We start from the raw sequence: 26,641 nt of genomic DNA, 5'->3' as shown, positions 1-26,641 counted from the left end.
CTCATAATTATGATAGTTTACTAATAATAATCCACAATTGATGATGTGGGGAGATAAACAAACGTCTGAAAGTTTAACCAAAAAAAAAAAGATCAATTAACTCTTTAAAAGATTTACAAGTCTTCAAAATTAACAACGTCTACTCCATGGAAGATCTCATTTAAATAATGAAAAAGCAATCCACAAACTGGGAGGAAATATTTCCAATATCTGACATAGTTCTTATACCCAGAAAAACATACATATATGTTTATATATGTAAATATATACATTTTCACAGTTTAATAAAAAGAAGACAAAACAACCCAGGTTTTTTAATGGATAAAAGATGTGAACAAACACTTCATAAAAAAAGATATATCGATGGCTAACGAGTATAAGAAAAGATGCCAACATTATTATTCTTAAGGAAAATGCAAATTAAAACTACAATAAGATACCATTTCACACCTACTGTAAGGGCTAAAATCGGAAAGATTACCAATTCTTGGCCACGATGTGGGAGCAAAACTATACCTTCACATATTGGTGATGGGAGCATATTTGCAGAACTGCTTGGAAGTTTCTTGTAAAGTGAAATGTACGTTTGTCCTATGCCCCAGCAATTTCACTTCTATTTACCCTAAAAGAAGTGAAAGTATGAATCTGCACAAAGACTTGTCTACAAATGTTCATCGCAGTCTTATTCATAACAGTCAAAAACCGGAAACAACCCAAATCTATATCAACAGGAGAATGGATTAAAAAAATTGTGGTTTATTATTCAAATGGAATGCTACTCAGCAATTAATTTTGTGATACTTGTAAAAACACGGGTGATCACAAAAACAGTACACTGAGGGACTTTCCTGGTGTTCCACCTTCCAATGCAGGGGACGCAGGTTTGATCCCTGGTTGGGGAACTAAGATCCCACATGCCTCGGGGCAACTAAGCCCACGTGCCACAACTACTGAGCCCATGCACCTCAACTAGAGAGTCTGCATGCTGCAAACTACAGAGCCCATGTGCTCTGGAGCCCGCCCACCACAACTAGAGAGAGAAAAACCCACATGCCACAACGAGAGAGATGCCTGCGCACCGCAACCAGGGAGAAGCCTGCACGCCGCAATGAAGAGCCCATGCTGCGATGAAAGATCGCACGTTCCGCAACTAAGACCCGACACAGCCAAAATAAATAAATAAATACATAAAATAACAAACAAAAACAGTATGTTGAGCAAAAGAAGTTAGATAAAAAATATAGTCATTACTGTTGGTGGGAATGTAAACTGATACAGCCACTATGGAGAACACTACCGAGGTTCCTTAGAAAACTAACAACAGAACTACCATATGACCCAGCAATCCCACTACTGGGCATATAGCCTGAGAAAACCATAATTCAAAAAGATACACGTACCCCAATGTTCACTGCAGGACTACTTACAATAGCCAGGACACAGAAGCAACCTAAATGTCCATCGACAGATGAATGGATAAAGAAGATGTGGTACATATACATACAATGGAATATTACTCAGCCATAAAAAGGAATGAAATTGAGTCATTTGTAGTGATGTGGGTGAACCTAGAGTCTGTCATACAGAGTGAAGTCAGTCAGAAAGAGAAAAACAAATACCGTATATTAATGCATATATACGGAATCTAGAAAAATGGTACTGATGAACCAAGTGACAGGGCAGGAATAAAGACTCAGACGAAGAGAACATACTTGTGGACACGGTGGGTGGGGGAGGGGAAGGGGAAGCTGAGACGAAGTGAGAGAGTAGCATTGACATATATACACTACCAAACGTAAAACAGATAGCTAGTGGGAAGCGGCTGCATAGCACAGGGAGATCAGCTCGGTGCTTTGTGACCGCCTAGAGGGGTGGGATAGGGAGGGTGGGAGGGAGGCTCTAGAAGGAGTGGATATGTGTATACATATAGCTGATTCACTTTGTTGTACAGGAGAAACTAACACAACATTATAAAGCAATTATACTCCCATAAAGATTTTTTAAAAATATATAGTGGGGCTTCCCTGGTGGCGCAGTGGTTGGGAGTCCGCCTGCCGATGCAGGGGACGCGGGTTCGTGCCCCAGTCCGGGAGAATCCCACATGCCGCGGAGCGGCTGGGCCCGTGAGCCATGGCCGCTGGGCCCGCGCGTCCGGAGCCTGTGCTCCGCAACGGGAGAGGCCACAGCAGTGAGAGGCCCGCGTACCGCAAAAAAATAAAAAATAAAAATAAAAAATAAAATATAGGGCTTCCCTGGTGGCGCAGTGGTTGAGAGTCTGCCTGCCAATGCAGGGGACGCGGGTTCGTGCCCCGGTCCGGGAAGATCCCACATGCCGCGGAGCGGCTGGGCCCGTGAGCCATGGCCGCTGAGCCTGCGCGTCCGGAGCCTGTGCTCCACAACGGGAGAGGCCACAACGGTGAGAGGCCCACGTACCGAAAAAAAAAAAAAAAAAAAAAAATATATATATATATATATATATATATATAGTGAATATCTATATATATGTCAGAATATCTGACATAGATTTTTAAAACTTTCTATCAAAAAATACAGGCACTACAATGAAACACGCAGAGCTCATGTCATTTTTGGCAACTTTAAAATATGGATATTAACACCAACTCAAAGTACAGGAGCAATATACTATTATATATATAATGATTACGTTTATGCAGAGTATAAGAAGAGGCAAAATTAATCTGTGATGATAGAATTTAGAAAGTGGTTACTTTTCGGGGGCAGAGGGAACTTTCTGTGATGAAGAAAATGGTCCCCATGTTCGTTTGGGTGGTGGTTTCTCTCATGTATACAACTGTCAAAATTTACCAAATTGAACTGAAGATCTGTGCATTCTATTATATAAATATTATACCTCATTTTAAAAATATTTTAAAAAGAACCATTCGCGTTGAGGGCTTATTCTGTACCAGACAGCTGTAGAACTCTTCCCAATTGTTGTTTCTTGACTTGGCAGGGTTTTATTGTTTATCCATCCCAGGGGCCGTGTGGACTGCACACCCTTTAAGGCAGCTATATTTTCTGTATCTTGCATATCTAGCAGTATCTGCTTCCTAATAAGATCTACCAAGTATTTGTTGCTGTAAAGCGGACTTCAAGATACGTTACATTGTAAGAAGTTACATTATGATCGTGAACATTATTGTTATTAAATGGGTATCTAATTTTATTTGTAGCAAATATAAGGATTCAGTAACTACAGTGAACTGTCCAGATGCTAACTACATACTGACTCAACTCAAAGGACTGACATCTGGGGCTGGGATCCTGCCTCTACCATTTAGTAAATGGGAAGACACGGAAGTATCTGAATTTGTTTCCTTATCTGTAAAATGAGCATAGTACACAGACCATCCTCGTAGAGTTACTGTGAGGATTAAACAATAATTGCAAAGGTCTTCTAAACACTTGTTACACATGATAAGCACTATACAAATATTACCTATCATTACTATTTAAGATTGAATTCCTATACACAGATACTACACTGAAAATATTAGTCATTAGAGAATATCTGACATAGATTTTTAAAACTTTCTATCAAAAAATACAGGCACTACAATGAAACACGCAGCGCTCATGTCATTTTTGGCAACTTTAAAATATGGATATTAACACCAACTCAAAGTACAGGAGCAAAGGATTAAGGAGTTAACCATCTTAAACCATATTCTTAAAAGGCATTATTCAAAGGAAATACGTTCTTCATAGACCCTTTAAAAATCCATTTATTCAACACATATTTATTGAGTGCCTATTCTAGAGTGTTTTCCTTAAAGCAAAATATTGCACTAATTAATTACTATGGCCTATATGTAAGAGTCTAAACAATGAAGGTTTAGAAAACACTAGCTCCCACTATAGGTTTACTCCCATAAACAACTAAAACTAGCTCTTCTGAAGCAGAGCTGGTGGGGTAGGTGGGAGTGAGGGGCAGTATCAGAATCACGGAGCTAACGGCTCCCTCAGACTCTTCGGGAAGGTAAACCCACTTCTTCCCCCTGCGGAATCAGTGCGGTCCGGAGCCACTCTGCTGAAAGATGAGCCAATCCTCCAAGTGTCCTTCAGGACAAAAAATGCTCTCAACTCCTGGCCTAAATTATATACTTCGACTGAAGGAGTCTATCTTGCACTCCCCCTTTTTATTCATGCATTTGGCTTTAAAGAACTTACTATGTGATTTTGCAACAAGAGGAGAAGAAAGCGAAATGAAAATACCATGATCTTGATCGGGCGCCTCCAGGGTGTAGCCATACCCCAGCAGTGTGCGCACGGCCTCACGGAGGCTGTCCTTGTTGGATTTCTTAGTCCGGTCATCTAGAAGGGCATAGGGAACCAGGCGAGGGTTTCTTCTGTTCTTTACATCCTACAGGAAGGCAAAAAAGGTGCATGATCGTCAAAGAGTGACCAACAGCATTTGGCAATGAGACAGCCACGAAATACATCAAAATATAAAGCATATGAAGGTAGATACTGTGCCTTCTACCTTCCCTTTGTCTTCCCAGGCTGCAGGAGTTACTGAAATACTGTCAGTATGAAAGATGTAATCAAGTGAGTAACTGCATCAATTTAAATAGGCCCTCTCCATGAGAAGAAAACGTAAAAATAACAGCAGTAACAAAAGCCAACTTGAAGGATCTCCGTAATCATCTTCCATCTGCCCTGGTCACAAGGCAACGGGCTAACGTAAGAGAACCTACCATTTCCTTGCCAAGTTGACTGACAGGTCTTTGTTACAAGAAGAGCCTAATTATTACCGGACATCTGATTTTTGAGCCAAAGGACAACACCAGGCTGCTGTGCCTTCTTCAGAGAAAACTCAGGGCATGGGCGGCCATCCCATGACCTCAAATAGCTTGGAAAATACGCATTAAGTTGATTCCATGAACTGGGGAAACCAGGTAATGCCAGGAATACTGAAATAGCTACAAACCTCACAGTTCGTATTTTACAAAAGAGGCCCCAAGTTTCAAACGTGATTAAGATGGTGTTGACCAAGCAAGAAGACAGGCTACCTTACGACCCTGGAAAAGGATACCTAATGTGCGGTAAGTACAAAACTTAATCTCACGGGAGGTGGAGATGCCTCCCACGGGCTGCGAGTCTTTAGGGCTCTAACATTTAAGAAGTTACTTCTTTCCACTCTCTCACTGCTGCAGGTTTTCTCCAACTTTCCGTATTTTAGGAGGCATACTCGATTCTCAATTTACCTTAGCATGAAGAAGAACTAAGAGGCTGTGGATATTCCCAAACCTTCTCCAAAAAAAAAAAAAAAAAAAAAAAAAGGTATGTGGTGGACAGGGTTTGTTCTCGCTGGGGAAGAGCAAAGAAAACTGTTTCCTAATTTCTTCTTCCCCCTCTCTAGCAAATCTGTAGTAAATACCTCATCCTGGCTACACGACCATCTACTGACACCTGGTGTCCAAATCATCTGGGCTGCTTGATGGGGAACCCCACACCGAAGCCACCCCCAAACACACAAGCAGCGTAAACAGAGTGCCTGCCTTGCCAGTGCAGCTTCAAGACACATTACCCAGCACCCCTCCCTTTCAACACTGGCTGCTGCCCCGCAACTTTTCGTGTAGGGAAATTAAGAGGCCTCCGATGAATCACTCTCTCTGGAAATGGTGTCCTGGGAATGTGATTGTGAAAAGGAGCTGCCCTGGGGTTTCCACGCACACAAGTGCTTGAAATCAGGTGTGCTGGAGAGGCAGAGAAGAGGGACCTCAAGCAAATGCCTGCTAGCAAGGAGTTTACGACCTAGTTGTGAACCAGACTATGTTAAGGAGAGGGTGATGAAAAATTAAAGACACCGCTCCTTCAGACAACCCAGCAAATGTGTGCTCTGTCCGTGGGGAATGGGGTGGAGGGATGGAGTGGGAACTGGGGGAGGGGACGGAGAAACGGTTCCAAGGACAGCTGTGGCCAGATCAGACAGAGCCCTGTGTTTTTATGAGGACGACCCTCATGCACAAGGAAGAGGCAGACAGCGGGGGGTTCTGGTTTGTCCCACAGAGTCGTGCGGGCTGCAAGGCAAGTGAGCGCTCCTTTGGCAGAGAGCAAATGTGACCCCTTATCCCCCTGTGGTATATGGTTCAGGTTCATACACACACGCACACACACACGCACACACACACACTATGCTCAAGTGGACTGAGTATTGACAATCTCATCAGTTACAACCAGTTTAATTCAATATAAAAATAGCTTATTTTATGAAGTAAATCAAGGCTATCTGAGTTTTCTTTAGCCTTGCAAATGACAAAAGTCACCGGTTAAGAAGAATTTTGGAAACGTATTTTTCAAACCAACAGGTAGCCTTTATCCTGAACCATGGCCTAAGCTTATAAGTAATAATCCAGTTTACTCCTAAAAATGTTTAAGTAAAGGCACTGCCCACCATGAGCTGGCAAGGATCACTGTGATAAGCAAGAGAAGAATTTGGGCTCTGGAGTCAAAAGGCTTGATTCCAACCTGGTTCTGCCATCTGGAAGCGCTGGACAAATTGTTCTCAAGCTCCCTGTACATCATATGTGAATTGGCAATAAAAACTGTTCATCCTTCATGGAACTGTCGCAAGAGTTAAAGAAGAAAATAGATGTAAAACTCGAGGCATAGTGACTCTGGCATCTTACAATAACAGCAAACTATTCTATACGATTTGTTAGGTGAAATGCACTGCTGTAGCCTTTCTTATACATAAGTTATATAATGAAGTTTAAAAATTCAGTGAGGAGGAAAACAGTGGCACAGAGAACATTAATTTAAGTAGCTTTCCCAAGGTCACACAGGCACTAAGAGGCAAGCCTAAATTTGCTCTGCTTTGCCGTCTCAATACAGACCCAATGACTGCTAGTTCTTCCTGTGAGTGCAACCATTAATAGAAATCCATGATTCTGAAATCCAGAAAACTCAGAAAAGTCGGTTTTATACTAAGTTTAACAAAAACTCTGTTGGTGACAAAAATGATCTGAATTGATGCAAGGCTGTGGATAATCTTTACTTACCCCTCTTGGTATCATCAGCCTACATTGCTGAACAAAGAATAATTTATATATAGTCTGCTGCCCTGCTGAGGGCACTGTGTAACATGATCAATGTATCACCATTCTGAAAACCAAGAAATATCTGGATTCTGAAATTCATCTGGTCCCAAGGGTGTTAAATAAGGAATTGTGGGGCTTCCCTAGTGGCGCAGTGGTTAAGAATCCGCCTGCCAATGCAGGGGACACGGGTTCGAGCCCTGGTCTGGGAAGATCCCACATGCTGCGGAGCAACTAAGCCCGTGCGCCGCAACTACCGAGCCTGCACTCTAGAGCCTGTGAGCCACAACTACTGAGCCCGCGTGTAACAACTACTGAAGCCCATGGGCCTAGAGCCCATGCTCCGCCACAAGAGAAGCCACTGCAATGAGAAGCCCGTGCACCGCAACAAAGAGTAGACCCCGCTCGCTGCAACTAGAGAAAGCCCGCGTGCAGCAACGAAGACCCAACGCAGCCAAAAATAAATAAATAAATAAATACACACACAAACAAATAAGGAATTGTGGACCTCTTCTATTATTAGTTTATCTCGAACTTCTCGTATTTCAAAAGCTTCTCCTAAAATACAATCTCAGAGAGAGAAATGCCACAAAACCACGTTATAAATCACTGGTCTGGTAATAGTCACTGGGCCCCTCATGATAACAACAAGACTTGGGGTGGCCTGACTTCTTGAATCAGGCGTTTCTGTGCATATGTACATTAAAGATATCTATATGATGTGAGTTTTACAATGGTCGTTACTTAATCTCTCCTGTTACAAATTACACTAATTCCTACTTAAGTCAATCTCAGAGTACGTGCTGTAGAGCTAAATTCCCACGTACCTGTTGGATGCCATAGGTCCAGCCCTGCCGGATTCGATCCCGGGCCCACACGTTATGAGCATTTTCCGCCAACTTGTCCACCATCGCTTCCTGAGATGGGGTGAGCTTGATAAAGCTCAGGTCCATCGGGGCAGGCTTGTATCCACTTGTCAGCTGGTAACTACAAAGCAAAGCCAAAGAAATATATAATGGGCCTGTCCATATATTTTCAAGTCAAGGTTGAAAAATCCCTATAATAGCCTGTTAATTCCAATTGTTCCTAATTCTTATTGTTCCATAAACCACAGGGGTGACCAGTGGTAATGTGTCCAGCAAGCCTGAGCCCCTTTCACTTAAGCTAAAAACTCATCTGGTGCAAAGGCCACACGAACTTTATGTTTTCATTTTCACACCGATAAAACAGAAACGAGGCAACACCTGTCTCTCAAAGTTGAGAAGGACTTATCTTTGTGTTCCAAACAGCTGATGCTTTTTTTACAGGATAAATCAAAGTATCGGTAATTAAAACATCTGATAAATTTCTCTTCCTGTTAAGTCCTCATTTTTCTTCAACATTTACATGTCATATTAAAGTAATATTTATTTCATCAATCTGCATATGCTTTCAGATACTAGCTATTCATTATTCTACAGGGGAAGTTTAATGCATTTATACATTATTTCCCTACTGCTATTCCTAGTTACATAATTTAGGAAGCCTCAAGATAAGACAGACACTAGGAAATACCAGGCATATAATCATCTAAAATATGATTAAGGCCTGGATTTTAGGGAACTCATACCAGAGACTATTTCCACACTCTGAGCCGGAGAGGAAAAGTATTAAAATAAGTGTAAGTTTTAACCTTTTGGGAGAAATATAAAATTGAAAATAAAAGGTTTTCAACAGACATATTAGGGCAATAGGACTGCTCTGCTACACACACACACACACACACACACACACACACACACACACACACACACACACACACAGCTGTCTCATCTATTTAACTAGAGAGACTGGCACGAAGTCTGTTGTACAGTTGCTTCTCTTTCATTCTCTGTCATTGTTGTGTCCCCTACAATCAACTACGCTTTGAGGTCAGGATCTGCTTCTGATCCATTTTTCTAATTGTCATTATACTTAAAAGAGTACCTGGCAGAGAGCAGCCTTTCAGTCTACAGTTTTTGAAAGAATTAACTTTATTTACAGAACGAATATAAAGAGATATCCATCTTCATCTCAAAGATTCTCCTTTGGTGCAAACAAAGTAAAGAAAATTCACCAGATAAGCTAAGTTTAAGAAATTATCAGAGCATGAGAAAATGGTCTTTAAGAAACTATACATAATCTTTCTTCTAATTATTCTGGGCTATGGCTAGCCTGATTACAAGGTAAGCTCCTTAACAGCAGGGAGCTGAACTGCTTTGCTCCTAGAATAGTGCCTGATACGTGGTAGATATTCAATAAAAATTTGTTAAAGGAATCCATGTATGACAGCAATAAATAATTTAAGGTTGAGTAAAGTTGACTTCACCTTAAATACTCCTACTTCATTATAAGGCATCTTCTATTTTATAAATGATTTATCTACAGGCAAAAGTTTTAGAGAACATTTTGTTTGATTTAAATAGATCAGATTGGCCCGGCAAGTGCAAAAATTATGGCTAATTACCACCTTATGTCACTTCATTTACATCCACGAGCTAAATTTATTGACATGAAATTTTGTTCTGTTTTAAATCAGAAATCTGTGTGTTTGGGTAATTAACAATATTTTTTCTTTGTTTTTCTATAAAGAAGCCACATGGGATTTCTGTAATCACTCACACAAATCACTGTATTTTATAGGATTCTGATGTTTAAATGGACAAATCTGTCACTGTAAGCACAGCCTATATACAAGTTCTCACTCAGAAAATAATTTCTTCAAGAAAGAGCTCTCAATGCATTTCAAATGCACCAAGAGGTAATCAAGCCATCATCGTCTAATTTCCAAGTTTAACATTATTTGCTAGAAGCAGGGTTGGGGGTAATGATAAAGAATTTGGTCTTTTGCATACAGCTGGCCAGTAAGCAAATGAAAAGATGCTCAACATCATTAAGTATTAGAGAAATGCAAATCAAAACTATACCTCATACCGGTCAGAATGGCCATCATTAAAAAGTCTACAAATAACAAATGTTGGAGAGAATGTGGAGAAAAGGGAACCCTCCTATATATTGTTGGTGGGAATATAAATTGGTACACTCACTATGGAAAACAGTATGGAGGTTCCTCAGAAAACTAAAAACAGAATTACTGTATGATCCAGCAATCCCACTCCAGGCATATACCTGGACAAAACTGTAATGCAAAAAGATACATGCAACCCTTTGTTCATAGCAGCACTGTTCACAATAGCCAAAACATGGAGACAACCTAAGTGTCCATCGACAGATGAATGGATAAAGACGATGTGGTACATATATACAATGGAATACTACTCAGCCATAAAAAATGAAATAATGCCATCTGTAGCAACATGGATGCAACTAGAGATGATCATACTAAGTTAAGTAAGTCAGAAAGAGAAAGACCAATACCATATGATATCACTTATATGTGGAATCTAAAATATGGCACAAATGAACCTATCTACGAAAACAGAAACAGAATCGTGGACACAGAGAACAGACTGTGGTTGCCAAGGGGGAGGGGGGTAGGGAGAGGGAGGGTTGGGAGTTTTTGGTTAATAGATGTAAACGATTATATACAGAATAGATAAACAAGGCCCTACTGTACAGCACAGAGAACTACACGCAATATCCTGTGATAAACCATAATGGAAAAAAATACAAAAAAAGAATGTATATATGTGTATAACTGAGTCACTTTGCTGTACAGCAGAGATTGGCAGGACACTGTAAATCAACTACACTTCAATTGGGGAAAAAAAAAACACAACTTGGTCTTTTGTACTCTCCCATCTTCCCACCTCTATTTCTCACCTTCCTCTTGACTTTCCCCACAATAACCCAGCACACGGTAGCATAACAGTACACAATTCTCTTTTTTCTCTCATTTTCCAGTGGTCCTAATTCCTCCTACCTGTCGCAGAGGATACACATACGGTCAAGTTTGGAAGCTAATCTATGAATAGTTGACTAGAGCCTATGCTACCTCAGTGAGGGATATATGCCCTCTAAAAGAGGAAAGATCCTTCCCCTGCAACCCATTCTAATGGTAGACTTGCCAGCCATGTCTTACATGGCATGGGGAGGAATTTTTGAGGGTTATTTTCTATAAAAAATTATAGATAAGTTTTACTAATCTATAGTAGAACTACACATTCTACTATATGTCTATAGTATATATATATATGTATATATGATAATATTGGCATAAGCATTTCTCTTTATTTTCTAAATTTTCCTCTTCCTATACAGAATATCTACTAATGTTGCTTCAATTTGTGATCACAAGGAAAACCTACGGAGACACATTTGCATCTGTTGATTTGAAATAACACAATAATTAGTTCACACTCATTTTCAGATGTAGACTACGATTCAGTTTACTTGCTTTTCTTCATAGTCCTGTGCAAGAAAGAATTTAAAGTGGTTCTTTTAAATGGTCAATAGTCCCATCCAAATCAAAGTTACTAATTCCCATTTCACCTGAACCTTATTTCCACACTGTTTCACTTCATATTCTATAGTAAAAACACAAATATCTTTGAAATTAATAGACTTCAACCTCAGTAGGTTGATAAAAATGATGACATCATGAATGCTTTAACCAGTGGCATCAATGAGGATTTACAAGACCATTTTTCTTTATGTGAGACATGACAAACTATCAAATCATTATACCAAAATCAGATTTTTAAAAAGCACATAAATGTACTTCAGCAAATAATGTCCATTTCATCTTATTAATACAAGTTAATTAGGTAGATAAAGATCAACTAACTACTAATATAAATTATTTTCTTTTTGTGATTGAAAACGAACAAAGAACAAAGCTTTTGAATAAAATGTGACTGATGTGAATCTTGGAAGCTAAATGGTTCCAAGTAAAGCTTCAGATTGATTTCCAGAGATTTAAAAGTCATAAAGGAAAGACTGCTACAACAACTCTTGGGAAGTAGAATTCTGTAGGCCAAATAATAGAGAAAAGGTATGTCATTAGTAATTATATTAATACAAAATATATATAGCTCATATTAAAGACACCTATGTATTACAGTCTACCTTCTCAAGCTTTCTGGGAAAATTCTGCCAGAATCAGCCAATAGATCTCTTTCTTCTGCCATCTAGTTCCCTAGTAGGTGTAGTTTTTTACTTCCCTTACTTTAATATGCAAAGCTGCAGTGCTAACAATCATTTTGTAAATTTAGGTTATGAGGAATATATATGGTATTAAACAAACACATTCAATACGTTCATTTCCAAAACATCCAAGTTCTTTTGTAGTTATTAGCTCTTGGTTTTATTTTGATGTAGTAAATAATGCAATAATTTTTTTTTTTTTTTGCAGTACGTGGGCCTCTCACTGTTGTGGCCTCTCCCGTTGCGGAGCACAGGCTCGGGACACGCAGGGTCAGCGGCCATAGCTCACGGGCCCAGCCGCTCCGCGGCATGTGGGATCTTCCCGGACCGGGGCACGAACCCGTGTCCCCTGCATCGGCAGGCGGACTCTCAACCACTGCAACACCAGGGAAGCCCAATAATGCAATAATATTTTAAAAGTGAGATTAACAAATTACATAAACTCTCTGGGCATCCGTTGTCTTACAGTAAAATTTCTTTTTAAATACGTCTTTGCCTGAAAAAAAGAAGCCCGCCTGGCAAACTGCCAGTTTCATTTGCATCCAATTACCAAAGATGTAAACAAAAAGTTGATAATCCTTGGCCCTACTGAGGAACTGCCACTTGAAGCAGCAATTCAGTTTTGTGCTTCATTCCCACCTGACCCACATTTTCTTCTAAGCAGGAATTCTAAATGAGCCTTTGAAAAAGGTGTTCGGTAGAATATCACTTAAGGGCCAATTTAAGTGGTGCAACAAAAATGTGGCAGAATACCCAAAACACTAAGGAACAAGGCTTTTCTTGTTTTCCAGCCTCTCCCACCTCTCGAGCTTACTTGTTGAGTATGAATCAGGTTAAATGAAGCTTGGAAGTCATTACGTTGCGAAAGATGCACGGTAAACATGAAAAGATCATGTCCAAGTTCAGTGGATGTTAGCTGTAAATTTCAAAACCAAATCAGCGCTTCAAGTACCTTGGAACAAATGGGGAAAATCTCAGATGACTGCACACCAGAGATATTAAGAACAAGTTTTGCTGGAAGCACATCTATCAAAAATGAATAGTGCGCTGACATTCTCACAGAAAGGAGATAGAGAATATTCAAAAACCCTTCTCCAGAAAACAAATACAGGAGAATAATTTCAGTGTGGAAATTAGAAGGGAAAAGGGCAGGGATCTATTTCTTCTACTACATTTCTTCGTTTTGTTTTTAAATAAATGTGTAATATGATGATATGCCCTGTGTGTCCCCCACCACTAATGCCTTGTTTAACCCAAGGCCTTCCTGTACCTCACAGCCTGTTTGAAACAAAACCAAGAGAGGATCATTTCAAGAGAGACAAAAAAAAAAGCCATTCTTGGCTTTCGGATTTTTAAAATAGGCTTTGAAAATTCACTGCAGAGACAACAGTCTTTAGAGAAAGGCCTTCTGATATTAAAAGCTCTACTTATGGATACCAAAAGCGCAAGGCCCTGATGTGTCGGAACATAAAAGGAGACCAGATAAAGAGTCCAGTCTGTCCAGCCCCAGACAGGCTGAATGTTCCAGAGCCTGGAGGAGAGGAGAGCTGGAGGGAAGCCAGGGCTCTCCATCCCCCTGCCCAGATGGAGACCAGACAGATCCAGAGCTGAGGGGAACTTCTGTCTTGCTTACCAGATTGGACCCAGGAGAATGGCCAAGTTCCAGAATCTCCCACACCTCAACCCTGTGCAGCACAGTTTCAGGAAAACAGATTTGGCAACAAACCAAGTGTAGGCTGTCAGGCAACCTTCCCTCCTCCCTCCACCAAGACACCGCAGTCCCCAAGTTGCCAGAGAGAGCATTCCCAGGTTTCCAGCCTCCTCTTAAAGAGGCATGAGTGAAGCTAAAAGCAGAGCAACGACCTGGAGGACTCAAAAAGAGATGCGGAGGGTCCCAGCGTGTGGTCCAAAGATCAGGCAGGAAAACACGCATTCCATAATGAGGCAGGAGGTAGATGGGCCCCAGGCCGAGCAGCTGGAATCTGTCCCCTGTGGACAGGTACTCCAAGATGAAGACAAGAGAAGGAGGATAGTCAGAGGAGCTGAGCCCTGCCCAGATAAAAACGTAGAGAGACCACATTTTCCTCATTCTCGAAGCCAAGGAGGCCTTCTCAACTACACATGCACGGAAAGGCTCCTCGGAGGTCAAAAAGGGAGGGCGCGCCATCCCATGGTAGGTGATGTCAACATACCCATAGGCCTCTTCGCTAGAATCCATGTTGGCTAAGAGATGCACGCGCACACACAGGGGAGGACCCTGAGTTGAACCAAATACAGACTCAGAACCAGACAAAGCAAGATGATTGGCCACAGCAAACCCGGAAGAAATGTCCCATATAAGTGATTCAAACTACCACGGGGGCACGACTCTTTCTCTGCATCTGCCCGTGGGAGTCTATTCACACGTACCCTTTTTCCTCCTAATAAACATTTTACCTGTTTCACTACTTTCCATCTCTTTGAGAGAATTCATTTCTACAAAGCTGATGGGCCAGGGGCCTTGTCACTGACCGCTGGTCTAGTGGTTAGGATTCAGCGCTCACTGCCACAGCCCGACTTCAGTCTCTGGCCAGGAATCGAAATCCTGCTTCGAGCTGCTGCAGGCTGAGGCCACCCGAGATCCGCAAGATGCCAGCAGAGACGAATGAAGACAGCTAACAAAGACTTCCCTTTGGCCAAACTTGAGTCAGGCTCCTCTGAGCCCTCTTTCTGGCCTCTGACCTTGGGCTCTGTCCTTGTTCTGCTTCGTCCAGTTTCAGCAAGAATCCTGCTAGGTCAAGTTAATGGAAATCCCCCACCTGTGACCTCTGACCCCACTCTTCATCCCCCGCCTTTGATATCCTATCACTCTGGTCTGCCTTCAGCAAGAACCCTATCAAGTTGGTTTTACCAGAATCCCCCTTTTCCTTAATGCTTCCTCGTAGTAATTTTCCATCCACTGTCCCCCACTCTGGTCCTGAGCTACAAATCCCCGCTTGTTCTTGCTGTATGTGAATACTGAGGTCTCTCTTCCCCTGTTGCAACATTTCTGGAATAAAATTTGCGTTTACGGCTTTAACTTCTGTCTGGCTCTAGTTTTCTTTGATATAATTCAGCCCCTGACAGCAAACTCAAAACAGAATGCCCAACGATCCAATGTCCCCTCCTCATCAGGTGAGTGTCCAAAACAGACGTATAGCCCTGGGAGTAAGACGGGGGTACACCTTGAATTCAAACTTAACAAATATTCATTCTGTAGTTGAATATTTCAGGCCCTGTTCTAGGAACTAATAGCACTGAATAACATGGACAAACAGTCTGTATCTTTATAGAAATTACGTTTAGATGAGGAATCAGGCAATAAACAAAATAAACATAAAATAATAGTATGTCAGAGGATATAAGTGTCGTGAGGAAAAATTAAGTAGAAAAGGAAGCATGAGAGGAAGTACAATTTAAAATAGGGTGCAATTTTAAAGAGGTAGAGAAAGACAGCTTGGAGAAGATGACCTTTGAATCAAAACTTAAAGGTGAGAATAAACACAGAAAACAGTGATTTTAATGGAGTTTGTACTGAACAGACAGGGATTAGGTTTCCACTATCAAGCCGTATTCTGGCTGCAAGGCCCATTGGGTTTAAATATGAAATTAAGTCTGACGAGAGCAAATGAAGAACATTACATATGAGCACATTTTAAAATTTGTGGTCTGTGGAATTTACTCGCTACACATAAAAAGCGTATATAAATATTTTTTCTTCACAATCACAGTGTTCATCCTCACAGGAAAAAATCCAGCTGCATTTGTAACACTATTTTTCATTTAGGTAAATATTTACATACACTGAATTTTGTGCATGTGTTTGTGTCTATATGCACAGTATAAATATGGGTCTGCACATTTGGTATCCCTCTAAGCATTCATTTCCGAAAGCCATTTTAAATTTACATATACATATAAGCATTGAGAATATCATTCTTAACCTTCTATCTGCCCCAATATGCTTGAGAGATACCACTTCCCATCACTACAGTGGCTACACAGCATGAGGGGGAAGGAAGTGGTGCAGGAGCGAGGGAATTTAGCGCTAGGCTTAAATACCTCTCAAAGGATTCGAACATGCTCTTCCACAATTCAACACTACCTCTTACTTCCCAGCGATACACACAAGCAACCAGTTCCTGACCTATGTTTTGGTTTAACAGCAGAGAAGTGCTAACAGAAAGTCTGAATAAAAGGCATTGGTATTCAGACAAGAATTTTATTTTCATTTAAACCTTTACATTTAAAAAAAATCTCAGCTACTCAGGGATATGAGATACTAGGAACCACAAGCTCTGGGACTGGATTCTTTTTCAGTTGCATTTTTCTTTATTCCCGTAGCAACTGGCCTCTGCTCATCAAACTCTGCAGTGGGTCAAGAGCTTAATTTTACAAGTGTGGGAAGGTTTATGAATTTAAGAACAGACAGTTATGTGCTGTACCATTCAGCTGCCTGCTGGTTTGTTTAGAGGAGGAAGAGGGCGAAAGAGAGAACTGAGCTACAATCAATCACATATTTTTTAAAAGTCTTTAAGGATTTTAAGTGAAATGGTCTGTATTATCAGGAAAAAAAAACACAAAAAACACATAACTCAGATTGCCTATTTTCAAATAGGGAATGTAGCACATCATTCTAATTACAGTTGGAGTCTACACGTATCCTTAAATCTGAAATGGGTCTCTTACAGGCAGCATATAGTTGGGTCTTGTGTTTTAATCCACCTAACCACTCCATACCTTTCGAATGGCGAATTCAATCCATTCACATTTAGAGTAATTATTGATATGTAAGGGCACACTAATGCCATCTTATTAATGGCTCTCTGGTTGCTTTGTATTTCCATTGTTTCTTTCTCCTTCTACGTCTACTTCCGTAAATTGATTATTTTCCATGTTGGTGTGTTGTTTTCCCTTTCTCTGTCTTTGTGAATCCATTCTATACAGACTTTTGTCTCGTGGTAACTTTGTAAATTACATTAAAAATCGTATAGATGAAACAATCCATTTTAGGCTTACCAGCTGTCGCAACTCATCTGTGAAAGCCTGTGAAGGCTCCATCTTTTACTCCTCCATCTTATATTACTCATATTACTGATATTACAACTGATGTTACTGATGTTACAACTTACCTCTTTTTATATTGTATATTCATTAATGATTTATAGTAGCTATAGTTCTTTTTACTGCTCTTTGCCTTTAACTTTTATACCATAGTTGAGTGGGTAACACACCCCCCTAACATGGAGTTACAACTCTCTGGGTCAAACTGCCTGTGTTTCTCCATCTCCAGTGTATTGTATACTTTCGTATGTTGTCCTGTTGCTGAGCAGCTTCTTTTCATTCCAGCTGGAAGAACTCCTTTCAGCATTTCTTGCAAGGCAGGTCTACTGGCGGTGAACCCCCTCAGCTTTTGTCTGGGAAAGCCTTTATTTCTCCTTCTTATCTGAAAGGTAACTTTGTTGCGTACACTATTCTTGGCTGGCAATTTTAATCTTTCAACACTTTGAATATGTCATTCTACCCTCTCCTGGCCTGTAGAGTTTCTGCTGAGAAATCAGCTGACAGCCTAAAGGGGTTCCTCTGTGCCTTACTTTCTTTTTTCCCCTGATGTGCTTTAAGATAATTTCTTTATCACTGATTTTTTAAAATTAATTTATTTATGTATTTATTTATTTAGGGCTGCACTGGGTCTTCGTTGTTGCACACGGGCTTTCTTTAGTTGCGTCGAGCGGGGGCTGCTCTTCGTTGCAGTGTGTGGGCTTCTCACTGCGGTGGCCTCTCCTGTTGCAGAGCACGGGCTCTAGGCACGCAGGCCCAGTAGTTGTGGCTCGAAGGCTCAGTAGTTGTGGCGCCCAGGCTTAGCTGCTCCACGGCATGTGGGATCTTCCTGGACCAGGGCTCGAACCCGTGTCCCCTGCATTGGCAGGCGGGTTCCCAACCACTGTGCCACCAGAGAAGCCCTATCACTGATTTTTGACAGTTTCATTACAATGTGTCTTGGAGGAAGTCCTTTTACATTGAGATAATAGGGTGTTCTTTTAGCTTTATGGAGTTGTACGTCTAAGTCTGTCCCCAGGCCTGGGAAGTTCTCAACTATTATTTCTTTAAACAAAGTCCCTGCCCCCTTCTCCCTCTCCTCTCCTTCTGGAGCCCAATTATTCAGATATTTGTTTTTCTGATAGAATCTGATAGCTCTTATAGGCTTTCATCACTCTTTTAAATCTTAGTTTCACGTCCTCTTCTAATTGTATTATTTCTAGATTCCTATCCTCCAAGTCATTCACTCTTTCTTCTACATGGTCTGCTCTGCTACACATGTTCTGTGTTACACTCCTCATCTCATTCGGTGAATACTTTAGTTCCAGTATTTCTGTTTGGCTCTTTTTATAATTTCATTCTCTTTGTTAGAGTACTCCTTCCATTCATTAATTTTATTTATGATTTCACTAAATTGCCTTTCTGAGTTTTCCTGTGGCTCGCTGAATTTCTCAATACTATTTTGAATTCTTTATCAGTTAGATCGCAATATTCCACGCCACTGAGCTCAGCTGCTGGAGAATTACCATCGTCTTTTTGTGATGCCATATTCCCTGGACTTTTCCATATTGGTTGTAGTCATGTGTTTCTGCTTTTTGCATTTGAAGTAGCGGAAAGCACCTTAACTGAGCTTTCATGTCTTTTCTGGTTCTTATAACTCACCAGGCTGGCTATCAGAAGCCTCTCTTTTGTTTTCCAGGAGGCGGCGCTATAGCTCAAGCTTGTGGTTTCTCCCTTGCCCATCCACATGGTCTGTCTACTGGAGCTCACTCTCCTTGACCAGAAGTGTGCACAGGGAGCTGGCAGCAGAGTGGGAAGGAGGTGTGGGTTTGGCACTTGGTGAGTTAGGGGTGCCCACAGTCCTGGTAGGGAGATCCCGGGAGTGGCGCTCCCAAAGGCATGTGGGTAGACTTTCTGCTGAGTGCAGTCCCTTTAAGGCCATTTGAAATTCTTATCTACTTCTATTTCAAAGTCCTCCCAGCCCCTAGCTGCAAGCTCCCACCTTAGTACTCCAGGTGCCAGTGGAGAGAAATGGGTTTCTCCAGCCAAGTCCCACCCAGCGAAGGCAGTAGGGCGCTCTCATGCTCCTCTTTCTCCAAGGAAGAGATATCTCTGCCACATAAATCAGCCTGATAACCACCTTCTTGGAGTTGGGGTGGTGCTGGGAAAAGTTTCTCCTACTGTTCCGCTGTGACCAAACTCCTGTTTCTTTCTTCGTTTGTTTGTTTTCTTTGTTCTTTTTTTCTCCAATGGTGTGTTGGCATCTCTCTTTGGGAGGGCTGGACTTCTGCAAGTTGTCTGTCATGGGCGCGTACCTGCCTGATTCACACTCACCGGATTCTGGTCCCACAGCCAGGAAAGGGGCCCAGGCAGCCTCACTGGCTTCATTAGTTCTGCAGCTTATAGGGAGGTTTCTCTATCTCCTACCAGATGCACTGGTGCGCAAGATTCCTCCTGGGTCCCTGAGAGCTACAGCTGCAAATTGCAGAAACCCCACAAAGGGACTCTTATTCATGTACGGGTATCTAATTCACTCATTTATAAAAGGCGGATGAAAAGGAGGAACATCTTATGCTGTCATGTTACAGACAGCACTCCTATACTAGGTATTTTAGAAACCGGGGGCCTTGCAGTAAACAAAGCCCTGGCCTCTTATTGAGTGCATATTTCAGTTTAGGCGCCCCAAAAGCTAAACGAATAAATAACGTCAGCTGTAGAAGTGCAAGTGAAAAAATAAAGCAGGTTAATGATCAGAACATTATAGATAGAATGCTTAAGGAAGACCTCTCAGAGGAGTTTATATTTAAGCAAAGACTTAAATGAAGTGAGTGTTCTTTTGTGTTTTTTTCTGATTTAAAAAGTCCTTCTCCACCTCATGGTCATGAAGATATTCCACTTGTCTTCAAAAAGTATTTTTGTTTTGTGCAATTGGGTCTTGAATTAACCTGCAAATGTTTGTGTATAGCATAAGGTAGAGACCTAACTTTTTTCTATTTTGCTAGTCAATTATATGAATACCACTGATGGAACAGTTTTCATTTCCCCACTTATCTATAACAAGACCTTTGGCATAGGTCAAATTTGTATATATGCATGTATATATTTGGGAACTGTCTCAATTTGTCTATCCCAATGCCATTGTAACACTTCCTTTATTACCATAGTTTTATCATAAGTCTTGATATCTAGCAGAGCAAGTTTATCTTCTTTTGTAAAAGACTTCTAGATATTCTTGAACCTTTGAAATTCCACATGTATTTTAGAATAGCTTAGCAAGCTGCTTAAAAACCTCTGTTGGTGGAATGACTGGAATAGTATTGATTCTAAGATTAATTGGGGGAGAACTGATATATTTGTTGTACCATCCATGATCATGATCTATCTCTATTTATTTAGATAGTCTTTAAAGACTTTAAATCCAATTTTAACATTTAGTCTACAGAGGTCTCGCACCTCTTTGGTTAGATTTCTCATCTACCTTAGGGATTTCTTTATTTTTCTTTCTTTTGTTTTTTTTTCTTGCACTTCTAAATGAGATTTTAAAGGTATTGATCTAGCAATACTGCTGTACTTATTGTCAACAAATAATACTGTAGATCCTCCTGAGTTTTCAATGCAATAACATTACCTGCTATTGACAACAGTATGTTTTCTTCCTTTCCAAAACTCATAATTTTTTTCTTGTCTCATTGCATTGGCTATATTGAATACATCAGGTAATAGTAGTTTATATGTCTTATTCTTGAATCCTAAGGGAAAAACTTTGGGGTTTTACCTTATAGATCATTGGTTGCTATTGGCCTTTTGTCAGGTTAAGAAGGTTCTCTCAGATCATTGCTTGCTAAGAGTTCATATGCTTATAAGTAAAACATTTTATGAAATATTTATTACTAAATATATTGGTAGGATCATATGAATTTTCTCCCTCACTCTAGTGTGAATAAATATATTTTCTAACATTAATCCATCTTTTTATTACTGGAATAAATTTAGCTGGGCCATAATATACTGCTAAGTTTGCTAATATTTTACTTAGCATTTTTTTGTATCTATGCCCATAAGTGAAGCTGGATTACAATTTCCCTTCCTCACACTACCCTCATCTGGGCTTTATTTTATTATTTATTTTATTCTCAGATAATAAGCTGTAAAGTGCTGCTTCTTTTTCATTTGAGATTACCCATTCTTAAATATTTGCTGGAAATCAATAGAAAAGTGGTTTGGGATGTGTGTGTGTATTTTAAACTATTAATTCAATTCCTTTAATAGCTGTAGCTCTATTAACATTTTCTTTCTTCATGGGTCAGTTTTGATAATATTATCTACAACTGTCAATACCATTTAACTTAGAAACTAATTTGTTAATTATATAAATTTGTTACAGTTTGTGGTCCCTCTTGAAAATATCCCTATAATTGCTCTAAGAAGTATTTCTTTTTTCTTTTATCAATCTTTTCAGAGATTTTTCTTCCTGCTTATTAGGTTTCTAAAACATGCTTTCTCCAAGTATTGCTTTAAATAAGCAACTCTTATGTTTTGATATGAAGTCTTTGCCTTTGCCATTCTTGTATTTTAAATTTTCACAATGATATGTTTGATCTATAAGCTATTTAGAACTATGTTTTAAAAGTTTTAAATATGTCATGACTTTACATGATTTTTTGATTGTTACGTCCTGTGATTCAATAAATATGATATTTACAATATCAATGTCCTCATGTTGTAAAGGATGTTGAGTTTTATAAATGTTCCATGTGTTCAGTGTTCTATATATGTCAAGCTTTTAATTTATAGGGGGTTAAATTGTTATTATTCTTCATTAATATTTATCTGTTACACATATTAGTTTCTGGGAGTTGTGTTAGGAATTATCACTATGATTTTACATTTGTCTATTTATTTTGGAAAATCTATTAATATTTTGCTTTCTTGATTTTTCGAAGCCATTTGACTTGGTGCATACATGAGGAGTATTAGCATAATGCTTATTTTTTGGATCCTTATACGTATCCTTCTTTCCTTAATTTTGCTTTCAGAGCTATTTTGTCTTATATGAGGCAACTGACAAAAAGGAAACTGCAGTTTCCTTCTGAACAATATTACTTGGAACATCATGTTCTCGTGTTTTTTCAACTTTTCACATTCTGAATTTCTTGATGTGTCTCCTTTAGCTGGGTTTTATTTTTGTGAGGTGTATACAACATGAGTTATCTTTCTGAATCTAATCTGACAATCACTATATCTTACCTGGAGAATTTCACTGATTTCCGTTTATTGAGATTAATGATATATTTGGATGTATACCTGTCATATTTTTATTTTTAAAAGTAACTATTTTTGGATACACACAAGAGAATATACTTTAAAGCATTCTAATGAAATGAACTCCATTAACCCACCACCATGGTAAAATTAGAACATTACCGACACCTTGTATTTATCTGTGTGCTCCTCCCCTTTCAACACCCCTGCCTATACTCCAACAAAGGTAGTTCCTATCCAGAATTATGACGCCACTGCTTTAGAAAAATAGTCTTATCAAATAAGCATATATCCCTAAAAATATGTACATATGTTTTATGCATATATGGTTTTTAGCATATATGCATATAGGGTTTTAGCCCTATACTTTATATATATAACCTTGTAGGTTATATATATAACCTTGTAGCAAAAATGCTATTATACATATTTTTTAATGGAAGGCCTGAGTAAAAAGGTTCGGTGGCCTAAAGGACCTGCTAGAATTTGCGCTCGCATAGCAAGCACATGGTTTCTACTTTAATTTTATGTTTATCTGGGGTGACGGATAGAAATTACGGAGTGGCTACTTTGTTTTTATCTCCATGATATTACTTAGCACATGTCCAGGACTGCTATTTACAACATGCAGGCCTCGGAAGAGTGGCTTGAACACTTAAACTAAACTAAATAAAGAAAAAGTAATAATATGTAACAGTTATCATTTATTAAGCACTTATACTCATTTAATCCCTACAACTTCCTGTATTAATACCTGTTAGCAGATGAGAAAGCTGAAGTTTTAAGAAGTTAAACAAGGTCACAGAGATTGTAGCATAGCAGGCAAAATAACTCCGAGAGCATCTAGTGCCTCAGTTATCTCATCTTAAAGTGGAAATGATAACACTGACTGCATAACTACTCCTAAAATACATTTTCTTTGTAAAAATATATAAAATTATACATCTTGTGGTGGAAAGTGGGAAACCATATCCAATCAGTTAGGATGTGGGCATGCGTGTTCACACACACATACACAAAACAAAAATAACACACTCGTAACACACTACCAAATATTTTGTGAGCTTGTTTCCCCTCTGGGCACTGGGATGGACTCTCACCCCACCATGGCCTTGCTGCAGCCTCTAGTGTAATACAGCAAGCTTAAATTTTGAATCTGACTTTTATAGCTTACGTGTAAGCAAGGCATCTAGGATTCCATCAAGAGTTTTTTGGGAGCAGTAACACTAAATAAAGTAAGGCACAGACTATTTAATATTGCTTAGACATTCAACTTACTTCTTCGGCAGCTTCATTTTTTTCACCTTTTCTTCGGTGTGTTCATCTGATATACCCACATGACATCCTAATGCCAACAAAGTCCTGGAAAAGAAAACCAGACATAAGCTGCAACAATTCCTTCCCTATGTCCAGAACGACCCAACATAACAGCAGCTGGGCATGAGGTATAACAGTCCACCTCGAATGCAGAGAGAAGTATTTTGTTTTAAAGCAAAAGGAAAGCTTACTTAGTTGTAAATTATTTACTGTTGAGTAATGAGTAGGACATTTGAAAATTAAATGTTTCAATTCAAACACAAAAAGGAACATATTGAAAAGTAAGTCTCTCTACAATCCCTTCCTTCTATTCCTGTTTCTTTCCCTAAAGGCACTGATTGCTACTAATTCCTGAATGTCCTGCTACAATCTATGCATATTCTAAAGCAGGGGTGTGTGTGTGTGTGTGTGTGTGTGTGTGTGTGTGTGTGTGTGTGTGTGTGTGTGTGTGTGTGTGTGTGTGTGTGTGTGTGTGTGTGTGTGTGTGTGTGTGTGTGTGTGTGTGTGTGTGTGTGTGTGTGTCATTGTTTCTGCTTTCCTTTTACGCATTGGTTATGTGTAAGAGTTCTCCACAATTTGCTATCTTGACTTTACAATATAACTTTGATATATGACTTTGACTTACTGTCCTTCATATAAAGCTGGTTTATTTTTCAATAGGTCTGAAGTGTTCCATTCACTGAGTGTGTCATCATGTCTTACCCAATTCTCTGTTCACTATCTTTTGTTATTACAAACAATGCTGCAATGAATAACCTTATACATTTAATACATGTACTATATCCTTCATCTGTAGGATAAATTCCTAGACATGCAATTACTGGGTCACAGGGGTGGTATGTTTCAGAGTTTGACAAATATTGCCAAATGTCTATAGAGCTGGTCATCATTTATATTTCCACCAGCAAGGTATGACACTGCCTGCCTATTTCCCATACCTGGCCCAACACAGAGTTATCAATTAATATGCTCATGAGATGTCTCATTTACAGTTTTAATTGGCATTTTTCTTCATATAAGTGCACTTGAGCACCTTTTTCGTATGCTTTGGCGATCTCTGTACTTTTTTCTGTGAAAACATTCCTTGTTCACTTTTCTGTTCGATTTGGGTTTTGTTGTGACAGTTCAGAAGCCCTTCAAATATATGAGATACGAGTTACAAATATTTTCTCCAGTTGGTTGTCTTTTTACTTTCTTTATGCTGTTCTTTCTATGTAGAGCTTTAAACTTGTTTTTATATAACTGAATTTTTCTATCTTTCAAAAATGGTTTCTGAGTTTTATGTGATACTTAGAAAGAGATTTCCCAACTGTTAAATCACTTGAAGGAACCGTCCTTGCTTTTTTGACGGGGAAGGGGTGGGGCAGGGGAAGCTATATGTCTTATGGTAGAGGTTTAACTTTATTTCCCAGATGGATACCCAGTTCTCCACAAAATATTTACTGAATAATCCATTTTTACCACTTACTTGAAATGCTACCTTTATGATACACTGAAGTTCCCATATGTTTTTAAATCCTTTTCTGGACTTCCTACTCTAGAAAAATCTCCCTTTCACATGACACATGGGGGTTCCAATTGGCCAGAAACAGTTTATCCAGTGTTTAGATACATTGTATTTTTTTTTACTCCCTTTAATGAATAAGTTTTTGCTGATTTTCCCAAGAAAGATCCTCACCATTCACATTTAGAACTCAACCTTATAAGTCCCCAGACTTAGGTAGAACAACATGCTTTACTATTCATGACAATGAGTGGTTCCACCTATCTCAATAGAATAAGGTGCAACAGCATAAACTTTGTGGATGACAGAATTTCTAAGGTGTGGTCAGTTGCAAAAGGAAGGTAGCAAGTATCTAAAATCCATCTATACTTACCCTCCATCACATTTAAAAAATGACAATATGGAGACAGATATAGATACACACACACACACACACACACACTGCTATCAAGTTAAATTTTAGGTTATATATGGCAAAATTGAGATAAGCCCGTGAAATTACCTTTGGAGTGTGAAACTGCAGAAATATGGATAGAGCAAGAGCTAACTGAAGCTATGAAATTATCTAAAGAATGTGCCACTTCAGATGAGATTGACTGGCAACAGAAGAATCAAAAATTGACTCACAGAACAAACACAGGCTATGCTTATTCAAACACTGTCCAAGGAACAGGAAGTTTCCTGCCATCATCCTCCATTCATTTATCTATTCAGTAAGTATCTTTTGAAAGCCAGGTCCTGTGCTAAGTTCTGGGGATAAGCTTACAGGCCGGTGAGGACTAAGACAAAAATTAACTATAACATAGAGTATTGCATGCAGTGACATACGTACAGGGCTATGAAAGGGTCAAGTAGGATCCCAAACCCAGCTCTAAGGGAACTCAAGGGTGACAATAACATTGGGATTTATCTTAAATCCAGGTAGTTAAACTTCTGAGTGCGTGCCTACCAAGCAATCTGATTATAACATATGGAGAACCCTGCCTAATACATTAAGTGACGATAATGGCTAGCACTGTATGACCATCGCTACAATCCAGTTTTAGAATATTTCCATCACCCCATCAGATTCTCCATGCCTGTCTGCAGTCACTGATCATCCCCACCCTCAAGCAATCATAAATGTGCTTTCTGTCTCTAAAGAATTGACTTTTCTGGGCTTCCCTGGTGGTACAGTGGTTGAGAGTCTGCCTGCCGATGCAGGGGACACGGGTTCGTGCCCCAGCCCGGTAATAGCCCACATGCCGTGGAGCGGCTGGGCCCGTGAGCCATGGCCGCTGAGCCTGTGCGTCTGGAGCCTGTGCTCCACAACGGG

The 26,641-nt window shown here is 39.7% G+C and overlaps 1 protein-coding gene across 1 annotated transcript in view; it reads right to left on the bottom strand.

Annotated features, from left to right (window-relative positions):
* The window catches only part of RYR2 (ryanodine receptor 2), a 542,915-nt gene that overhangs the window by 280,174 nt on the left and 236,100 nt on the right, over positions 1–26,641 (bottom strand). Inside the window, exons 25-27 of the mRNA XM_060126891.1 lie at positions 23,784–23,867; positions 7,889–8,048; positions 4,237–4,384 (exon numbers count right to left, since the gene is read on the bottom strand). Of these exons, the coding sequence (XP_059982874.1) occupies positions 4,237–4,384; positions 7,889–8,048; positions 23,784–23,867 (392 nt within the window). The remainder of the gene's footprint in view (positions 1–4,236; positions 4,385–7,888; positions 8,049–23,783; positions 23,868–26,641) is intronic.

Source organism: Lagenorhynchus albirostris, chromosome 16, assembly GCF_949774975.1.
Source record: "Lagenorhynchus albirostris chromosome 16, mLagAlb1.1, whole genome shotgun sequence".
Classification (NCBI taxonomy): Eukaryota; Metazoa; Chordata; class Mammalia; order Artiodactyla; family Delphinidae; genus Lagenorhynchus; species Lagenorhynchus albirostris.
The sequence above is the reverse complement of the archived record's forward strand: the minus strand, read 5'-3'. Positions and strand labels throughout refer to the sequence as shown.